The sequence below is a fragment of the Anarhichas minor genome, unplaced genomic scaffold (assembly GCF_050575085.1).
Source record: "Anarhichas minor isolate MPS153535 unplaced genomic scaffold, ASM5057508v1 ptg000011l, whole genome shotgun sequence".
Lineage (NCBI taxonomy): Eukaryota > Metazoa > Chordata > Actinopteri > Perciformes > Anarhichadidae > Anarhichas > Anarhichas minor.
Genome location: NW_027466457.1, coordinates 626,921 through 647,253, shown reverse-complemented (window position 1 = coordinate 647,253; position 20,333 = coordinate 626,921). Strand labels below are relative to the sequence as shown.

Genomic DNA, 20,333 nt, shown 5'->3' with positions numbered 1-20,333 from the left:
TCACAACCCCCCCTCAGCTCTGGCTCGCCTGGTTTAAAACCCAGATTGCCATCTAGGAGCTTTGAGTATTGGAAAAAGCAGGCAAACAACAGGAAATTTGCTGCAGGAAAAATGCTGAAAATATAAAAAGACAAAATTAAATTAGAAATCTATGGTTATGTTGGCTGTCTGGACTCTGATTCTGGCTAATATACGCCCTCACTTTGGCTGGAACTGGGTTTGACATTGAGAGGAACCGTGGGCACTATGAGAGTATATAAGAGTATCAAAGTAAAGGGGTCGTGACTGTACCTTCACCAAGTGTCCTCTTCAGCAAGTCATGTTTGGCCTGCAGTTTGGAGATGAGATTACTGCCCTCCAGAAACTCCCGGAATTTCTGTGGAGAATTGAGAGTAATTACACGGCGGCCCCGAGTGCCAGCCAGAGCACCCGCTCTTAAGACAGCAATCTACGATAAGAAAGCCAAGGGCAAAGGACACGCTGAGAGTCTTTTTAAAGCTTTTATCAGAGCATGTCCATCTTCAGACTGGAACACGATAGCAGTTAGCCTACCACTCTGCCAGCTGATCAGAGATTTCAAAGGGGCTTACGGCATGAGATTCAGACTTAAGTCCAACAGAATTTACATGAACAGATTCCAGATAAAAGCTTCGAGTTCAGATTCTCAGATTCATTTTACAGAAATTTGTCACCAATAAACATAGTATATAATCAGATGAGGAAATGTCATAGTTCTCTTTTCTTTGAAAACGTCCAAGTACAGAAAGCCAATCAAGCCTTCAAAGAGAGTCTTTGAGAGACACTTATTCCTATTTTCATACAGAAACAAAAAGATATGTCTGAAGTTGTTTTCCTTTTGTTTTTGCTCACTCGTAACCACCAGCATCCTCTTCTCTTGGACAACATCTCCACTCACCATGAAGTAGAACTGCTCCGTCTCCTGCTGGTTGGCCCTCCTCTTGGCGATGCTGGGCTTGCTGAGGTACGTCTCCGACACAGTGGACTTGACCGACTCCGTTGATCGGCTGTGGTGGAAACACTCGGACACGTCGTAGTCTTCAATGGTCACCATGTCCTGGATCGTGGTCAGGGTGGCCTCCGACGTCTTCTTGATCTGGAGACACAAAGGAAGAACGAGTGAAGAAGAGTTGAAGAATTGCAAAACTAGTCGGCTTAACACCTAGATGTCATCTCTTCACTATCACAATGTTATCATCCCAGCATACCAAAGCGGCTTTATCATCGCACTCCCTAAAAACCTCTCTCGCTATCCCATGACACCATGAAAAATGCAGGCGTTTTCTGACAAGACGCAAGTTTCTGGAAATCCACCAGCAACCTGAACATGACTCGCAGCCAAAGCAGTCTATTTGTATGCACTCAGAGGGGCTTGAGGTGAACAGTGTGTGCTGGAGATGGTAAATTCAGTCGCAGGCTTTTAAGATGAGTTTCCATAACCTCCTCTTCCCTGTCAACAGGAGTGCTTCAGCCTCCCCACTTACTGCAAAAGGTGTCCAGCCAGTGAACGTGCAGCAGGCCATGACTGCGTCCAGTATATGATAACATAAGGTGATAGAGGATGTGACAAAAATGCAAGGGCAAATAAGCTGGTAACCGCTCCATAATAGTTAAAGAGACCAAAGCAAATACAAACAGATGAAGAACTTGCACTCCACAGTGACGGTGCAATGGAGTATTTGGCCCACTGTGGGTACAACTGAGACTTCAAGAATAAAGAATATGATAATGTTATAGGAATTAAGTTGTAATTTGATAAACAATAATAGTGTTGGAATGGAGTTGTACCTTTTACAAAGAAAGAAGAAAAAGGTGAGAACGTTGTAAAAAAAAAACTAAATGTTAAATACTAACATCAGCTTGGCAAAAAGCTTCAAGTGACACTGAAAATGCTAACAAGCTGACGTTTAGCATGTATGATGTTTAGCATGTTCACCATCCTCGTCATAGATACCAGCAATACTTCGATCAAATCAAAATTGTGACCTGATAATAGATAACCTGATCATGAAAGTATGTACTAAACATCATGACAATCCATCCAGTTATTGAGATATTTCAGTCTGGACCAAAGTGGTGGACAGACTGTCATCATGAGGCAAAACAAATCATTATATGGAACTTTATTCTCAAAGTAGACTTCTTTCTGTCCCTAGGCTGCCCTTTATATTCAATGATATGATGGTGATCTACACAAAAAGGTCCAATTAAACACATGTCCTTCATTTATTCTAATTGCACGTATGAGCTAAGACATTGTGGAGAGATATCATAAAAATGTTACAATTGCAGAACAAGGAGATCTCGGATGAGACAGAGAAAAAGATGAAATGAAATAAAGGGAGACAAAGAGACAAGGAGGAAGAGTCTAGAGACTGTGGAGCATGTGAGCACGAATCACTGATGTGGAAAAGCTGCAGAAGGAAAGAGTCCATGCTGATGTAGAAACACCAACTGAAGGAAAAATTCAGCAAAACGCCTTCCTTCATTCAACAGACACTCTGGTGAGGACAGAGGCGCTGCGACCACAGCAGCTCAACTGCGTGTTCACCAGGTCAAGGACGCCCCGAGTGACACGCAGCTGGAAGTCCTCCTAATTATCGTTAATGGTCAGGAGGACCCCCACTCAGAGGTAGTGACCCCGCCTCTTAGTTATTAAGTAAGTCTGACCTCAGTGCTAATGAAAGAACATGGCGGATTCCTTGTGTGACTATTATACACGCTGAGACAACACTAGATTAGCTGGCTTCTTTAAACAGCTTGACCTGTGACTCATTTGTGCTGCATAAGGAAAAAAAGAAAAACGCCCAAAAGGCAAGGTGGACTTCATCTCTTTCATGTGTTACACTGATGGATTACAGCGCTGACACACATGCTCGAGCACACAATGTGGATGTAGCAAGAGTGTCATCCATCCAAATGTGAAGCAAAAAACACACAGCAGGTTGGAACACGACTAATGACGGCGTGGAAAAGGAAACGAGGGATTCTGCGATCGTAAAACTTTTTAAAAACATCGGCCTGTCTTGCGACAGCTGGGAGTTATTATTTTGTGATCAAAGGAGTGATGGTCTGCACAAAAATGAAAAATGACCCGCTGCCTTCAATAGACGGAGAAAACAGAGGAACTACACTTACACCATCACTTTACATGTATGCACTGTGGTTTTATTCACGGCAGGTGCCAACCAAAGGTAACCCACTACGACGTACAGCCATTAGTTACACGCTCCGGGTGTGATGGGACTCGCTCTCTCTCTCTCTCTCTCCCTCTCTCCGTGTCCCTGACAGCCTCATCCCGCTTGGCCCCCGTGGAGGCGAGAGGCCCAGCTGTCATCGTGAAGACAGGACCCATGCATGCGAGAGAATCGCTCCCAGTGAAAAAGCTGTTGAGTTTATCCATTATTCAGCAGACGAATAGTTACCAGTGTTCACTGCCGGGCTCAATTACAACGGAGCTCTTAAGAGAGACTCTGCCCATTAGTCCCTGTGGCTGCACAACAGACCTGGAGAAAGTCCCCGGGATCGAATTAAAGTTGGTTTATCCTCAATAAAGAACCATGATTCGTGTATTTCCTATGTTGCCACACAGACAGCGCACCAGTACCCGGAGCTAAGCATCAGTCGGACTTATTTACAGTCGTCAATCGCTGGACTGAAAACAACATCATTTCATTCACCGCACTTTAAAATCGATGTTGTTCTCGGCAGCATCACTAACAGTTACTGCAACATCCATCATCACAGGTCAAAGGGCAGACTGCTGTCCATAGCGTTCGACATACTATGAAGGTGGTGTGTAATCTGTTGATCATCCCGCTACACACACACACACACACACTTTGATGTGCCTCCCTGAGAGAAGACAATAACTCCCTGCAAAGGAGATGGTATTAGATTGTCGAGTTTAGCGTGAAGCGTCTTGAGAATACAAACGAGGAAGAAGATTAGCATGTGTGAGCTCTGGTTCAAATGAGATCTAAATGGCCAGATTATTAAACGAGATGAACCACGCCGACTGACTGACGAGCTGAAATGAACGGCATCCTCGGAGAGCAGTGAAGCCACCCAGCAGGGCTATGTTAACCCCAACCCGTTAGTAAGAGTGGGGATCCAGAGTCCCCCCCCCACCACTGATGCAGAGTAAATTATTCAGCAATGTTTTCTTTCACTGTTTCACGGGAGTCAAAGAGGTTTGAGGAAACAGCTGCGCTTCTATTAAGCGCTGCCCTGCAGCCTTTCCTGGCCGGATAAAGACGGACTCTTTTTCTCTCTTGTACATTTGACAGTCGTGCTTGTAGGTCGTCGCAGTGCTTTGAAAGTTAATTTTTTCAAGGATGTATCTGGCACGCTGTGCCCGGGAAGAGAGGCCATCTGGTGATCCTAACACAAGGCAGCAGCGCCCTCCAATTCTGACCCACCAGGACATCCGCTTCAGTGAGGCAGGCGGACAAGGACATGAAGCAAGCGGGGCTCGTCATCATAGCCTCACACACAGAGAAACACACACACAGGAGTTCTAGTAATAAGCACAAGGCCCACAAATACAGGTATCCTATCCACCGTCATTCATTCCCTCTGATGTTGTTTCAGTCAAATTCAAAGTGTCGACGAAACTATCTAAAGGAATCTGAAGTAACAGTGGATGTAGAGGAAGTTGAGTGACATGCTCCCGTGTCTCTGTTAGTCTTTGTAGCTGAATAAAAGACGGAGAGTGCACTGATGTGGAGGGAGGGAGAGAAACACAGAGGATGAAGACAGACTGCAGTGAGGGCTCATAGAGGGGTGGAGGGTTAGACGGACGGGATTGCACTCTGAAACTGTGGCAGTAAGGCTGGGTGATAATTCAATATGATAATGATGATTATTTTGCACTAAAGTTCTTAGTTCTTAAGTTCTTAATAAAATGAGAAAATACTTTTCATTTGTCAAGAGACTATAAAACCATGTGGTCATTCCATATAGACTATTTGTTGACTTATTAAAAAACATGCTGTGTTGTGATATACATCCTTATCAAGATATGAAATCACCGTTTCATGATTTTGTCTATATCACGGCAGTCATGGTATTTCTACTTTAACGACTTTCATTTTAAATAAAAAAACAAACTCAAGTGTGCTGCAGACGGATTAAAACAATACAGCGAGAGATGCAGAGAAGCAAATAAAAGCGAGAATTCTACTGATGGGAACTGAAATGGAGGCTTCACAGAGAGGGTTTGATGGCTACCTGCAGGGCATGAGAGACAGGAAAATACAGAATGTGTGTGTGTGTGTGTGTGTGTGCGTGCGTGTGTGTGTGTGAGAGAGAGAGAGAGAGGGGTGCATATGCAACAAAAACTTTGAGTCTCACCTTGGATGACTTCTGGCTGAAGTTAACTTTCTTTTTAGTAGCTTTAGAGCTCTGCAGCTGTCAGCTTCTTGTAACCAACAAATAGCAGCATGACAAAACTCCTGCATCTCTGGCAGACAACAACACAGCGGCAGAGAACAGTTGTGACATATCTAAACCCCACAAGACACAAATACCTGTGTAATCGAGATGCACCCATCAATCGAAACGGTCCCTTTGTCAGCTGATTGGTCAAGACCGCTGACCAGCTGATCAGTGTCATATATCTAATTTTTTTGACCAATCAAATTTAAGTGGTTTTATGGCGCATCATATAGCGGCACAGACCAGAACGTCGTGCGTGCGCGCACACGCACACACACACGCACACACACACACACACACGCGCACACACACACACACACACACACCATGTCTTGTAATTTGTAACAGTCTAAAATAAGCCATAGGAACAACCGTTACACATTTGGAGCGACTACCTGTTATGAACATCCAATTGAATTTCAATTTTCCATGAAAGAAAATAAAAATTAAAAAAATGTATTCGAATGTTCTTAGAATGAAAGAAAATCGGCGAACTTTTAAAGAATCGGAAATCGGAATTTGCCAAGAAAATTGCAATCGCTGCGTCTCTGCTGTGTCATGAGTTTGATTTATTTGCGCTGCTTTACCTCTTCATTCTCTATCTTCAGAGTAGCCAGGCGAGACTGAAGCTGCTGGAACCTCAGGATGAGCTCTCCGTTCACCGCTGGCTGCACTGAGATCTGACACACCTGGATTAAAAAAAAAGAAAAAACGGAAATACATCGTCAATGATCAGGAACCCGCTGAAGGAATATTCGGCTACATAACCTCTGGTTTAAACAAAGAGCAGGAGTCCAAATTCTTCTTCAATTGCAGAGCAGCGACTAAATGCAGACAGCCACACAACAACAGCTAGTTAACAGACATGATATCAGCGTTGGTAGTGCTCGCCAAACAGTAAAACTCTGAACACATGTTGAGCTACATGACTGCAGGGGGAGAATTAACAGATGATTTGTCAAATTCTGTGGCCCATAAAACCTGATCTGGCAGCCCAGACGCAGTAAAATGCTGCACTTAAGCCACTGAAATCAGACCTCATTAAGTCTGAGACTTTTTTTAATCAACTCCAAATTCACTTCCATGTTATTTTTGACAGTGACTTGGAAACAAAGCATTTTAAAACTCATACGAGTATGGTGTATTTTTGCAGGTTTCTTTCTCCTCTTTAGTTGAGTTCATCGTCCCAGCTAAATGTGGTCTGAGCTGCGTACCTCGTCTCCCATATGAGACTGGAACTCGAATTTTGGCGGTGGGCAGAAGGCCGTGGGGAACATCTCCATGAACCTCTGTCGGTCGCTCCGTGGGTCCAGACTGTCCACGGCGTTCTCTATGATGTCAAGACCCTCGTGGCGTGACGTCTCGAGGTTGTATTCGGCGGACAGGTATGTGCGCAGGGCGCGGTTCAGACTGGCGTGGTACCCCAAATCACAGCACTGGAAGAGAGGAAAGAAGAGGGTCAACGGGATCCTGCAGGTCTCATGATGCACAAACACAAGACTGATAACGAAACTATTACTTCCTTATTGTCATTGACAAACATGAACTATTCATTCTATGAAGAAAAAAACAATTCCCTAAAGTTCAAGCTACAGCTTGTTTTGCTGATCAACTGTCCAAAACCCCAAAATGATTGATATACAATCACGAAAGACAAATAAAAACATTAGAAATTCACACATGAGAATCTGGAACTTGCATGAAAAATGTATTAATTAAATGATTAAAATGATTTTCTGTCGATTGACATTCAGCTCTCCAATCCAAGTCACTAAAGTTTTCTGATGCGGTTTAAAAGCTGTTATGTTCATGAACACAGGAGGAAAACAAGCCAATAATTCCATATGGTCAGTGCAAACATAATTCTATGAATTAAAGTCTTAAATTATATGAGCAAATATACCTTTAATTGACCGATATATGGTCAAAGAATAGAGATGGACCTTTAAATAAGACAAGTTTCCATCGTAAACAGTCCTGCACTTTCTGAGTCAGCAGTGTTGCCTCTGTGTTAATGAATGTTACCTCCAGGAACTAATGCTGAGTTTTAATAACGAGAAGCCTGGCCAAGGTCTCTCCTGGGAAGACACACAGGCCCCAGGCACCCAAACACACACACAAACGTGACATGGCCTGAGTGATAGGCAAAACAATACCAGCCACCTTGTACACTTTGTTATCGACTATAAAAAGTCCCCTTCATCAATAAACAAATGTGTGTGAGCCTGCACAATACAGCTCACGCAGAGCCCACCCACCCACACCCACACACACCCTGGTGCGATGAAGGCTAGTGAGCAAAGCAGAGAGAGGGGTAATTTCACCGCACAGCATGCCTCTGAATAGAGGCTGCATTTCTCTTCTCCTTCAGTCCTGTCTGGAATATAAAACCCCAAAGCGCTAGCTAAAAACATGGCCTTCTCCCATTTCCTTAGAAATGCTACAGCAGATGACACGGTGAGTTTATTTCTCTAACAAGGTGAGCCATATTATAAATAAGTCATGTTTATTGGTCCGGTAGCAGAAAAAGGTCAGGCAAAGCAGACTGCTTGCGGGTGCTTGAGGGTGCTGTAGAGAATGGAGTGATGAGCCACAGCGGTACATGACGACAACAAAGAACACTTGGTTTGTAAGTCACAGTCCACTCACAAAGTCTGAGAGATGTGGAAACATTTTCCAAGCAGTGACAAAGTGTCAGCAAAACACGGTAGAACTGAATATATGATGTGGGTTTTCAATAATGACACGAGGAGAAGTTAAGAGTTTATTTTTAGTTTTGATCACAAAAGTTAATAAGCTGCTTTAATTTAGTCCTACACTGTAATTTCCATCCCACAGTCTGGTGTCCTCAGATCTCTTTTATATCAGGCCCAGCTGCTAAAGTCATCAGCCTCTCCTTCTCTGATGATCCTAAATCTATTCTAAAAGTCTGTGAAAAATAAAAGGCTCTCCTGCGAGAGGAGCACAGAGAAACAACATAAAATCTACCTCAGGTGTCTGCAACTTGTGTGTTCCGTTTATGCAAGGATGTCCTCAGCAAAAACTGTTCCCCGTCTCATTGGAGACAAACAAGCCTGTGCTGAAGATGAAGCTGCCTCCAGAACAGAGCTGACAAAAGCATGCGGTTTTATACTCACATCAATTAAGTCCGACAAGTCGTGGATGTAGTATTTGAAGACGGAGGAGTTCGACGCTTCCAGTGTCAGCAGGTACTCGTTCCGCGCTTTGATCGACTTCAGCTTGTTCTCAGAGTACTTGGCTTGACGCTGATGAGGAGAATCAGAGGCGTAGAATGAGAAAAAGACAACAACAGAGCGAGGATGAATTTAATGAGCAGAGAATTGCCTTTTTGACAAGTGACTGTGCTTTTATGTCTCCAAGCTGAGACTGGATTAGTGGCAAAACAACAGCTTTAATAAACACTAGAGGAGAAATGAGTTGCATTGTGTTTAAAAATAGCAAAAAGAGAAAAAAGAAAAGCCTAAACTAAAAGCAGCCTGCGTCCTTCAATTCAACGAGGATACCTCCGTGTGAGCCATCTGTCTTTATGCTACACTTCCTCACTACCAGACAAACACAAGGCTGGTAGTTAGTCACCATCCACTGACCAATGGGCTCCGACACGTTCATATTTTAACACTTCCCAAAAGCATTCCAGGAAGAGTCGTGTTCAAAAAGCCATTGAATCATTTTGTCAGAGACTTAACAGAAAGCAGGTCTGAGAAAACAAAGCCGGCTCTTTGGCTGTGACGATGCTTTCAGTGTGCTTTCCTTTACACAGGTCAGCAGGACATCGGTGAAAGGGCCGTGCTGTCAAGTTTTCTAATCAGATATTTTGTTGTGTTCAAGACTACTCGATGAAAAAGAAAATGGTGCGTCACTAAATTTCAATGCAGTTGTCCAAACTGGATTTAAAAATGTTCTCTACTAAATTCCACCTTCTCTTTCATCTTCTCGATCTTCTTCACCGAGCTGCGTCTCTGGTATTTGTCTTCCATTCGGATGCTGAAGACCTGCTCTCCCCTGCCGATCTGCTTCTCCTCTTGCTTCTCCGCCTCCTTCAGCTTGCTCTCGGCGCTGATGCTCTCCGAGTGGTACATGTGGTACGTCTTCATCACCTGGAGGCAAACAAACGTGTCAATAGGCTGCAGAGAAAAATATTTTCCAAAAGGCCTGTTTGTAATCATTTTCCTTTTCAAGATTGGCAAAAGGCAGCGTCCTGAAACCGGCTGCGTTGGTGTGAGTTTCAGGTCACTTCCTGCGAGGTCAAAGGTCAGAATAATCCATCTTGATAGTCAAGACCAATCTTTTATAACCCACAACTAAGGCTTCCATCCTTTGACCCGCTCAGTCATCACAGATCGACTCCTCTCACAGCAGGCGGTTCGCCACAAACCAGAGCCAGATTCTCTGCAGCCTCTTTATCTGATGCTTGTACAACCACAACCACCGCAAATCACTGCAGCTAAATCCAACTTCACTGATCTGGGTTTGGAAAAGATTTGGGTTGGTCCTCTGGTTTTCACATGAGGTTATTAAGACAGAGGTCGACTGCTCTTTGAGTGACGATTCAGCTCTCGCCTTTGCAGTCGATACAAGTAAAGTCAAGACAATGGGATTATCAGCACTTTATAATAAATGGCTTTACATTCAAATGTTTCTGTCCTGTGTTGCACCTTGCTGGCTCGAGCATTTGGTATTAATTTCTGGTTCACATGTAGCAGCATATGCTTCTAATACTCCTTCATGGTGAGCAGCTGATTTGAACTAATTCCTCAAGTTTGAGTCATCACCTTCAGAGTCAGCGTTACTCATACATTCTCCATGGACCGCTTAGACGATGACTCAATCGTTAAGTAGCAGGTAGACCACAAAACACAAACAATGAGTTCTTCAAGAGAGCCGAGTGATTATTAACGTCTTATTATTAACGCTGGCGCACGTCGTCAGGAGAAGGGAGAACGGACACATGTGGGGGCTCAGAGGACGGTGCAGATGAACCACTGGCTGTGGGAGAAATGTTGTCGTCCATGATGCTAACATGAGGTCATCAGCAAGAGAACCCCAACACATGCATTTATAGATTTTATATAACATAACTATACGGACTCCAGTAGAAAGTAGCGTCCCATCGCCCGCCACCTAGACACTGCAGATTATTTTCCCAAACAGAATTCTGGTGTTGGGTATGCAAGAATAAAACTTAAACTCTCAAGAGGAAACTGCATTAATCAAATGTTTTGGAGCTGCCACCTTGCAAAGTACCAACTGCAAAATACAAGCTAACTTCTAACATCCTTCTGTAAAGGTTCACGAGCCTGGGTCCATGGCAGCTGGCAAAATGCAAAAAGGCAGAAAATACATTCAAACTCAAAGGAAAAGGTGGCAATATAGAGCACCCGTGGTTTAACCTGGAATTAACCAAGTCCAACAAATTACAGCTCCAAAACCGATATATGCAGTCACTCGTCTGCACAAGACCTCAACTTCAGTACAAATAGAGACTCACCCATCTCAAAATCTAAACATCGTTCGCCCAAACCGAGTTATTTCTGTACGAGTGGAACAACGAAGCAGAGCCTGGTTTGTCTGGAGCCCTTTTGCCTTTGGTGGGGTTTGGCCTAACTGGAACCAGTTTAGAGATGGGTGACTGACCTTGGGTCCTGTACGCCTCACTTACTGGTCTGGAGTCTGCCGCTGCAGTGTTTACTTTGGTGTTTCTTTTAGAGGGACATATTTAGAGACGGAGCAGACCTGTTATTTCATTGGCGGAGTTCGACATCGGGACTGTGGCTGTCTGATGCAACAGCTAATCAGTGTGTGTGTGTGTGTGTGTGTGTCTTCCCACAGGGGGCTAAACCAGGTCAAATGTGGAGTGTGGACTGTGGTGAGAGTGACACACATTGAGTTTGGAGTAACACGTTTGTTGTGTTTGGAGCAGCGCGGCCATCGACTGGAAGTGTAACCACTGTAATCCTCTACAGTGAGTAACTGGAGGCTGTATGAGCAAGCTCAGCTGCTTTTCACTCAAACTCTGGGGAAGCTGCCTCCACTTTTATCTTCCCAGGTTACCATGATGATCAATGAGGAGGCTCAACGCAGTGACATTGATCAGTAGGAAGGAATGACAAGATTGAGGGATGCCACAAACACACAGATTAACAGCATGGCTCTAATGTATTCGTTTCTCTGTTTGTCATTGTTGATGCCTGTGAATGACCTAAAGTAGCTCATATCACACTGTAAACCCGTATTAGCCATATATATACACATATATATATATATATATATACACATATATATATATATATATATATATATATACACAACATGGCCTCTAAACCATCCAGTCGTCCTGTCTAAGAATACACCAGCACCTGATTGTCCAACAACAACTTAGCCAGCAGGCTAGCAGGGCTGACTGGGGCGATTACCACAGTGGAATCAGCTATCTATTCATGGTTTTAAATACCTTTCTCCACTGAGGTCAGAGCTTCACACAGACAACTACTTACAGCAAAGCCATTGGACAGAAAAACAAGACGTTGATGGTCTGGTGAAATGTTACCAAGCCCCTCCCCCAAAATAATTCATCCTCTGGGTTCAAAGGTCTGCAGCCACTGCTACATGCAATTCTAACTGGGGACCTTTGTTGCATGTATTCGGTCTCACTCTCTCCCCAGGTTTCTCATCCGTCTCTGTAAACTTTTGAATGAAGGCGACAATGCAAAAAAAGAAGTACGCTTTTTTTCTTCTTTAAAGTACATGTATCTAGTAAATGTATCCACAAGTTGCTATTTGGCTCCAACCGCCTGGTGTGGCTTTGCATGAGTTTGTTTTGAAGAGCAAGAAAACTAAGATGATGAAAGCCATTAAAAAAAAAGAGAACATGAACTGTAATGAGTCAAGCGAACATAATGTTTATACTTCAGTTTGAATTTCCAGTTAATTTGGGTAAAAGAGATTGGACAGACTTTCCCTACAGTTTGAGCAATCACTTTGGTGGTTGTCTATTTGCTTCAAAGTTTAATATTTGATCCTTCAGACACCTTTAAGCTCCAGGGTTTAAGACTCCAAGCTGTAGTAGATGTTACAAATAGTTTGAAGTTTGGCAGCTCACAGCTGTAAACCAGTCTCACCCACAGCAAAGACCGATGTACTTGCATTCGTTAAAAAAGTCATTACTACTTACTGTGTATAGCTCATTAAGGACCTTCATTAAGTCTTCCTGGAGCTGAAAGGCTATTTCCTTGCTCTGAAAAAAAGAAAACAAACAATAAGACCATTACAACACATCAGTAAAATAATACAATGAAATACACAAAAAGAGTTTCCCCAAAGCAAAATCATAGTTTAAACCCCATTTAAACCAACATGAATTAACGAATCTCCATTATAAAAACACAGAAGCAACTATTTTCATTGAACTGAAACTTGAAAAGTCTGTTAAAAGCACACCGTTACTGTACATTAGGTTTTATACGAATGGTGGACAAGGACCAGACATTGACCCGGGGTTTGAGCGCTACAAATACAGAACAGTGGATTTATCATGCTGTGTCAAATACAAGGTTGCTGAGTGAAAGTGGTATCAGTGTCACGACGGCCTTTCCACTCAAATCATCCAACGCAGCTCGAGTTTCACCGTCCACATGCTCAACTCATTATCTGGTTTCTACGCCTCAACCTGAAAGACTTTTCCCAAATATGTTAACTCAATCAGCCGCGCCACAAGGCTGACTCGGTAATACTATTACACACACGCCCACATTAATGCACCTCACGGTTGTGGGATACAGTTTAACAGTGATGCTGTGATGGATTTAGAGGGGCTTTAACTATTCATTTTACTGTGGAGCGCTCATATTTCCCTCACACCGACTCACATGTTTATGGGATTATGAGTCATGACGATGAATTGTTGATCTCTCTACTACAGTCGATACCACGCTCTGCTACCTGGATGATGTTACGGCCTCGTCCCGCACTCCAAGTCTTCCTCTAACCCAGTTATCCTCAGACAAATCTCATTCTGGGAGCCGCTCCCAGGCAAAGGCTGTAAGAGGGTTCTGTGAGGGTATTGAACCGCCTAGTGTGGTGGGATAGATTAGATGGAGTGGTGGTGTACCTCTGATCAAGAATGGGGACAATTCAGGCAAGAAAGTAGAAGACTACAAGCTAGCAAACATGGACGCAAGTAATGTAGGTTTTAAAATATGACTGAGAAAGGAAATGTATTCAGTGCAGTTGCTAGACACAATGCGTTTTGGTGAGAAATACTGAATGCGAACATAACTTTTGTTTGTTTTTAAGAAAACCCAGCAGGGTGTCCACCGGGTCCCTTCAAGAGATGCTGCTTTACGCAGAGAGTGCACAATGGTTGGTAGTTGGAGGGAAACTTTTCATTTGAAAGTACATTGGGTTGCTTTTTGATAAACAGGATTTATGAAAATTGTACAATGGTTGCAACCAGAATGTGTGAGCAGTCCAGCTGCTGGTATAAGCTGCAGGGTGCAGTGCATAGACAGAGGAAGGCTGAAGCAAACAAGCTAATTCCAGGGCCATATAATCCTAACCTCTCCAACTCAAACACATGTCTTTGTTATATTGCATGCATGTAGTTGTTCACTGCAATGATACCCCACACATTGGACATTGTAGGAGAATAGATGAGTCAGCCTGTGGCTTCTTGTGAGTGTTGGCCACAGGTAAGAGGCTCTTTAGAGGTCACACACCTCGTTGATCTAGGTGAGTTCACAAGGATTGTTCATTGTGACAAACAGTTGGACCGAATGTCTCTCAACTCTGTTGAACTGTCAACACCCAACAGACCAAGAAAAAGTGCGTGCACAAACACACAAAGTCTCCCTCTTGTTCTTCACGGGTAAAGCTGCACGATGTCCGAGAATATGAATAGACAGCAAAGAGGATTAGACTCAGTTACTGGCTGCCAGGCCGGTGTCTGAAATTAGTGTCGTGTTGGGTGACCTGGCCGGTTTGCAACACCTTCCCAACAACCAACACCTGGTCCGTCAGTTCCCCTATTTGTAGCTCTTACCTATTCGGAGAGCAAACAGCCTGTAAGCCGGGATAAACACAGCTCTAAGCACCAAACTTGGCAAGAGTCAAACTCAGGCATGTTTGAGAAAGTGAAGATAAGGGAGCTACGGAAAGATCTTGGGATTTTGGTAATCTATAGTTTGATCTGGTTGTTGAGTTTATAGTTGATCTGTAATTGTGTCTCTTGAAACGTGACTGTACCGCATTTTAAGTCAACTGCCTATTAATTGTGGATGCTTGCACATCGTGAAAATCTTAAAGACACGGCCTCTCTCCTGTGGGAGAACCCATTAGCAACGGTCAGTTCAGAGGACAGAACCTTTGACTATCTGTCAGATCGAACACTCGTCAGCTTCTCCATTGAGAAGGCTGGGAAGTGATCCAGAGCTCAATGAAAAGCCTTCTCAGGGCTCACATGAGCTGCGAGAGAGTGAGTGTGTGAGAGAGAGCGAGAGAGAGAAGTAAAGTGTGTGTGAGAGGGAAGTAAAGACAAAGTTGAAAGTGAAGTGACATTACATTCAAGGCATGTTTAGACTGCGCTGACCAGAAAAAGCTACACCTAACATAATGCTTTTAAGCACTCTGTGAAATAGTATCTCCGTTCGTAGTGTCGCTACATGTAATGCACATACACACTGTATACCTCAAATTACACGCAATGACGGCTGTGTGTCGTGTAGCTCAATTCTTTGTTTAAATCAGAGCGGGGGTTTCCAATTCGGTCTAATTCATTAAAAAGATCATACCATCTGTATTCCAACCACATTAGAAGGATGAAACCGCCCCAGAGAGGAGAAACCAAGTCGGCCTTTGGGGAGTGCTGGGTTTCATATTGCCACTGACATTAATCATTGTTTAGAGATGGCAGTTGTATACCCTGCAGGGCCTGTGTGCGTGTGCGTGTGTGGCGCTCAGCATAGATCTGAGAGCCAAGTCACTGTAAAACAGTCACACGGTTAATGGACACAGTTAGCTGACGTATTTCATAAAAACAGGCTTGGACCAAATGACATAGATCCTTTCATTAAAATTAAATAAATGTATTTGTTTTATTTCCGAGACAGATGTTACATGGTAATGCATTGAGTACAGAGCTGGAGTCCTTAGCTTAGTATAGAGACTGGAAACAGTGCTACACTGCTAGCGTAGCTTTGTCCAACAACTCTTAAGACGTTATATTTACACAATGTATCGTGTTTGTTTCACCCACACTTAATAAGGAATGTTAAAAAACAACGTCAATTTGTGGTTTTAGGTTGAGTTACGCGTCCATCAGTCAACAGTTCTATGCAGCGTCTCTGGTGACGGCACAGGTGGCCAGATACCGTCATTGAGCGCAGGTTTTGGTTTCAACAACAAAAAGGTAAGGTACCAAACCTGGCAACCACACTGTGGGGGAAAAAGACTCGGGGTGACTGTGCACACTCGTAGCTCCTGTTGATCGGCAGAAATAGCTCCATCACAAATTATTCTGCGCCAAGCCAAACACATCCTGACTTGAGATACGCACTCTGCACAGAAACGAGACTTAATCTCATCTCACTCTCGGAAATTAGACGACTAAGCATATTTTTCATAGCAGTGATTCTGGCTCGTCATATAGGAGAAACACAGGTGTTACTAATAACATTAAGGATGGCCCTGTTCTATCCCAGACACGCCATGACACTGGGACAGTCTGCATGCACAATAACCAGCACCCTGAAGCAGCACATGGAAACTTAGAAAAAGTTCCAAACAGCCTGAAGCTTTGGGATCTCCACCTCGTAGCTGCAGCCACAGAACGTGACTTCCATAAATAAAACAGGGCAGAGTCAAAACAAAGAGCCGGCTGTATGAATAATGAAAACTGAATACATGTGATAAGATCTGTCCAAGCATACAGAAAGAAAGAGAGGTCCCCTATTTGCCTTCTGTATTAAAACAAAACAAAAGAAGCTAAAATGGGGCGTTTCTAAAATAATTCGTGGCTGAGGCTTGTTTTGAAAAGCGACCACAATGCAGCACTGAAGAAATAAATGCACATGCCACACGGGTCAGCCGGAGGATGTTGACAAAGACACCGGGGCTACTCTGGGTTACTCGACTGCTGTTCCACCTCACAGCATGAGACCTGAACATACAAGGAAGTAAAAACACAGGTCTTTGATGTGCTGGCAGGAAGACAACAGTACAGCTGTCTCCTCGAAGCTGTGAGGGAGCCCACGTAACACGGGGGGGGGGGGGGGGGGGACTTCTCTGTTGTTTGTGCCTCGATACCGACGCTCTGCTGAGATCAAAGGATCGGGGAAGCTGTAATTAGAGGGCGAGCGGTGTCTCGGGTGTCCTATGAACTGGGACCTCCCACCAGTGTGCCGTCACCTGAGGAACTGCATTACAACAACTTTAAAAGGGGACAACTATCACACAATGGGGCTGGACACTGCAGATTCCAGAGCGATGAGGATCAAGGTGGAGCAATGATAGGACTAGTGTGTGTGTGTGTGTGTGTGTGTGTGTGTACACTACCCTCCAGATTGTGAGCATTTGGCTATGCGTCTTCAGAGTTACAATTTAACATGTAAATCAGCATTGAAGGCAGTCAATCAAAGTGTGTTGAATTAGGGGAGGCAACGAGAGTAACATGTAAAAAAAAAAATGACTGAATGTGTGTTTCACATCTGGCATCATTAGTAAAACTATAAGCCTTGAAACACTATCCAAAGGAAATGACTACAGCAGCTTCCTGTTTGTGTGTTGGGGGGGGGGGGGGGGGGGGGGGTCGGGTAAGTATTTAAAGACCACCCCCCCCCCATACAATCAGATGAACCCACAACCATCGACAGACATTAATTACTTTGAGAACAAATAAAGGAGCCACACTTTTACTTTTTGGGGGAAAAAAAAAAGAGAGAGAGAGAGAGAGGCGGAACAGAGATAGAAAAAGTCGCACCAGCTTAACTGACACTAAGGCGCTCCTCTGAAGGAAAGCCACTTTGTAATTTAGGCCTGTGGTCAGGTCATGCGACTCCTGCAGCATAGGAGCTCATAATCTTTTAGGGAGTTGTCGTCTTTGTGGTGAGGAAGGCAGCAGAGGCCCGGTTTCAGCCATGAAGCCACAGTCTTCAGACGGGAGAGTGGAGGCACACTGATCTGAAACTGTGGCGACCGAGGTTCCTCTGCGCTACTCTAATTCACCGAACTAAACCGCAGGAGCCCATCCGAGTTTCATCTCATCAAACGCAAAGCTGGATAATATATACTGTATGTATCCCGTACATCATGCAACTAAAATATACTTTGTTGTCAAATGAATGGGTTAATTGAAAGTGAAGGACTGTTTATAACACACGGGTGACTGGATGACCGCCATGAGAAATCTGGATTGTGTTAGTGGCGAGTTCAAACTTCTGTTTAGTTGATCAAAGAAAAGTCACATGTGACCTCTTCTGGTCGAGGTTAGACTTCAGTACAGTACTGAGGGAGGTGGGGGCAGTTAAAGAGAGACTTCAGGGGCATAACGGATCAACAGCAGGCTACGTTCACCGCGTGTAGAGAACTGGAAATTGTATTCACTAATAAAAGTGAATGTGTTGAACATAATTCACATTAGACCAGAGTGAAATGAGGAGTGTGTTCCAATAGGTGAACGTTTAATTTAGTGCAACCTTCTTGTACCCTGCATGTTACATCCCACATTTCTCCAGACTTCATGTTTCCAAATTCGTTGTCGTCAGCTCTTTCATTTCAAATTTTGTCTGATTTTTTTCAGTCTGTTAATGTTTTTAGGATCCCTGTCAGCCCAAACACCTAAAAGCCAGGTTTTATTAATCTCTCCAACCACAAAGCACTCAAAGCACTATGTTTGATCATATTGGAAAATAACTGTAGGACCTGAAAGATTACATCATAATTACTAGAGATGTCATATCTAACAGATGCTTTATTCTATCATTCCTATTTTTTAGGACTTTGTTAATCAATTTGTTACCAATGACTTCATATCATTGATTTATGTTTCTCTTTCAATTAGTGCCTTTTTAAAAATACCAATGTATTGGATCAAAAGCACACAATTGCAGCCCATGCAGTTTTAATAGATGAAATAGAAGAGATAGATCAGATGTTTGTCATGGGTCCTGATTTAAAGTACCACACACTATCATGGGGGAAGGGGCACTCTGTCATTTTAAAGGCGACAGACACACATTTCCTCATGTGCTCCGTCTATTTTCCTTTCCCAAAATATGCAAATTAACTGTTACTTTCCTAAAACAATAATTAGATAACTAATAATATTTGAAAATAAATAATTCAACATTTCGCTATGAAGGTTGTTTCTTGTGTATACAGTAGTATATTTTGGGACCCCAGTCGGCAGTCCTTGTTGGTAGGATGAGAGTTAAAGTGGGTTAGTTCTGGTGGCCATATAGAAATAGAAAGAATCCCCATTAAAACAAATTAGTCACATCAGTTATAGTTGTCACACTATTTTATGAGCAAAATGTGGCCGACTGTGTGTGTGTGTGTGGCCGGGTGTGTGTGTGTGCGCACACTCCCTTAAGAAGTGCCCTGCCAATCATATTTAGCTCTAGTGCAATCACGCTTACCTTCTTGAGTAGCCGTGTGGAGTCCTCACTGATCTGCATGAACCTCATGATGACGTTGTTTAGGTAGATGTCACTCAGTGTTGCGTGGTCCTTACTCTCCCTCCTCACCTGGTTCAGCAGCAGGTACCAACAGTTGACGGGGGACAGCAGGTTCTGGTCTTTCCTGAATAAAAACAGGGAACCGGTCAGGTGTTAGATCAGCAGTCGAAAGATCGATGTGGAACATGAATATATCGGTGTAATCTCCGACATGTTAATAACAAGAATTAGAGGGAGGAACTATTCGCGTGTGTAGGAGAGAATTGGTTGTGTAGAATGTTTGGATGACTCAGCATTTTCTTGTGTGTCGAGTCACAATGTGCAATGCATGAATAAAGAAGAACACACATTATCACAGACTGAAAACCCGCTCCATAGTTAAGCAGTTTAGCGGATCATGCAGGCGCGTTCAAGTATCTGTACGCACTTGTGGTTCGTGTTGGTGCATTTCAACATATTTCTGAGCGTCTGTCTCAGCTCAAACCTCTTAAGTCAATATTTGTCATTTTAGCGAGGAAATTGTGGCAGTTTCTCCACTAGCAGGAGGTCTACAAGCACCACAAGTGCACCAGGACCTGTTACAAAAGCAGAAGAGAGATGCGTCATAGGCCTCCCTTGATGTTAAATGTCCTACATACTGCTGGTTCTGGCCCTAAAAAGCTCTCCATATATTACAGGAACTACGAAATACTTTGCATCAGTGACATTTCTGGGGCAGTGCTCTTGCAATGCTCTGAGCCGAGGCGACTTCCTTCGACCAGAGACGAGTGCGCCACAGGCTTTAAATACACTTAGTGGAATAAAGTTGGAGAAGCCATGGATGTATTTAAAGTTGAAAAGTAGAATTACGTGCGAAATGTGACAGCAGACGACAGACGAGCGAGGGAGGAGACGTCACAGCAAAGGGGAAAGATAGAGTGCTGGGTGCAAAAAAGAAAAGAAAGACTGGAATAGTAGAGCATGAGAGCCGTTTCCTGTGCTGTGTGCCGGCTGCTTCCACGCTAACTGTAGGACATTGTCCAGACCAGAGCAAGCTGGGGCCCTACATAAGCTCTGGCCTGCAGACCGACTTCCTCTGGGTTAACCTACAACATTCCTCCTGCCTGCACAGAATATCAGTGTGTGTATATTAGGGAGAGGTGTTACGGTGGATCCGGGGGTCAAGTCTTGCAGGAACCATATGTAGAC

General features: G+C 43.7%; 1 protein-coding gene across 2 annotated transcripts in view; it reads right to left on the bottom strand.

The window, feature by feature from the left end:
• The window catches only part of srgap1a (SLIT-ROBO Rho GTPase activating protein 1a), a 74,720-nt gene that overhangs the window by 21,115 nt on the left and 33,272 nt on the right, over positions 1-20,333 (bottom strand). For both annotated transcript variants that reach the window (XM_076088788.1, XM_076088787.1), the window contains exons 3-10: positions 19,107-19,269; positions 12,650-12,712; positions 9,396-9,575; positions 8,595-8,723; positions 6,672-6,893; positions 6,045-6,146; positions 917-1,114; positions 292-376 (exon numbers count right to left, since the gene is read on the bottom strand). In XM_076088788.1, coding sequence (XP_075944903.1) covers positions 292-376; positions 917-1,114; positions 6,045-6,146; positions 6,672-6,893; positions 8,595-8,723; positions 9,396-9,575; positions 12,650-12,712; positions 19,107-19,269 — 1,142 coding nt within the window. The remainder of the gene's footprint in view (positions 1-291; positions 377-916; positions 1,115-6,044; positions 6,147-6,671; positions 6,894-8,594; positions 8,724-9,395; positions 9,576-12,649; positions 12,713-19,106; positions 19,270-20,333) is intronic.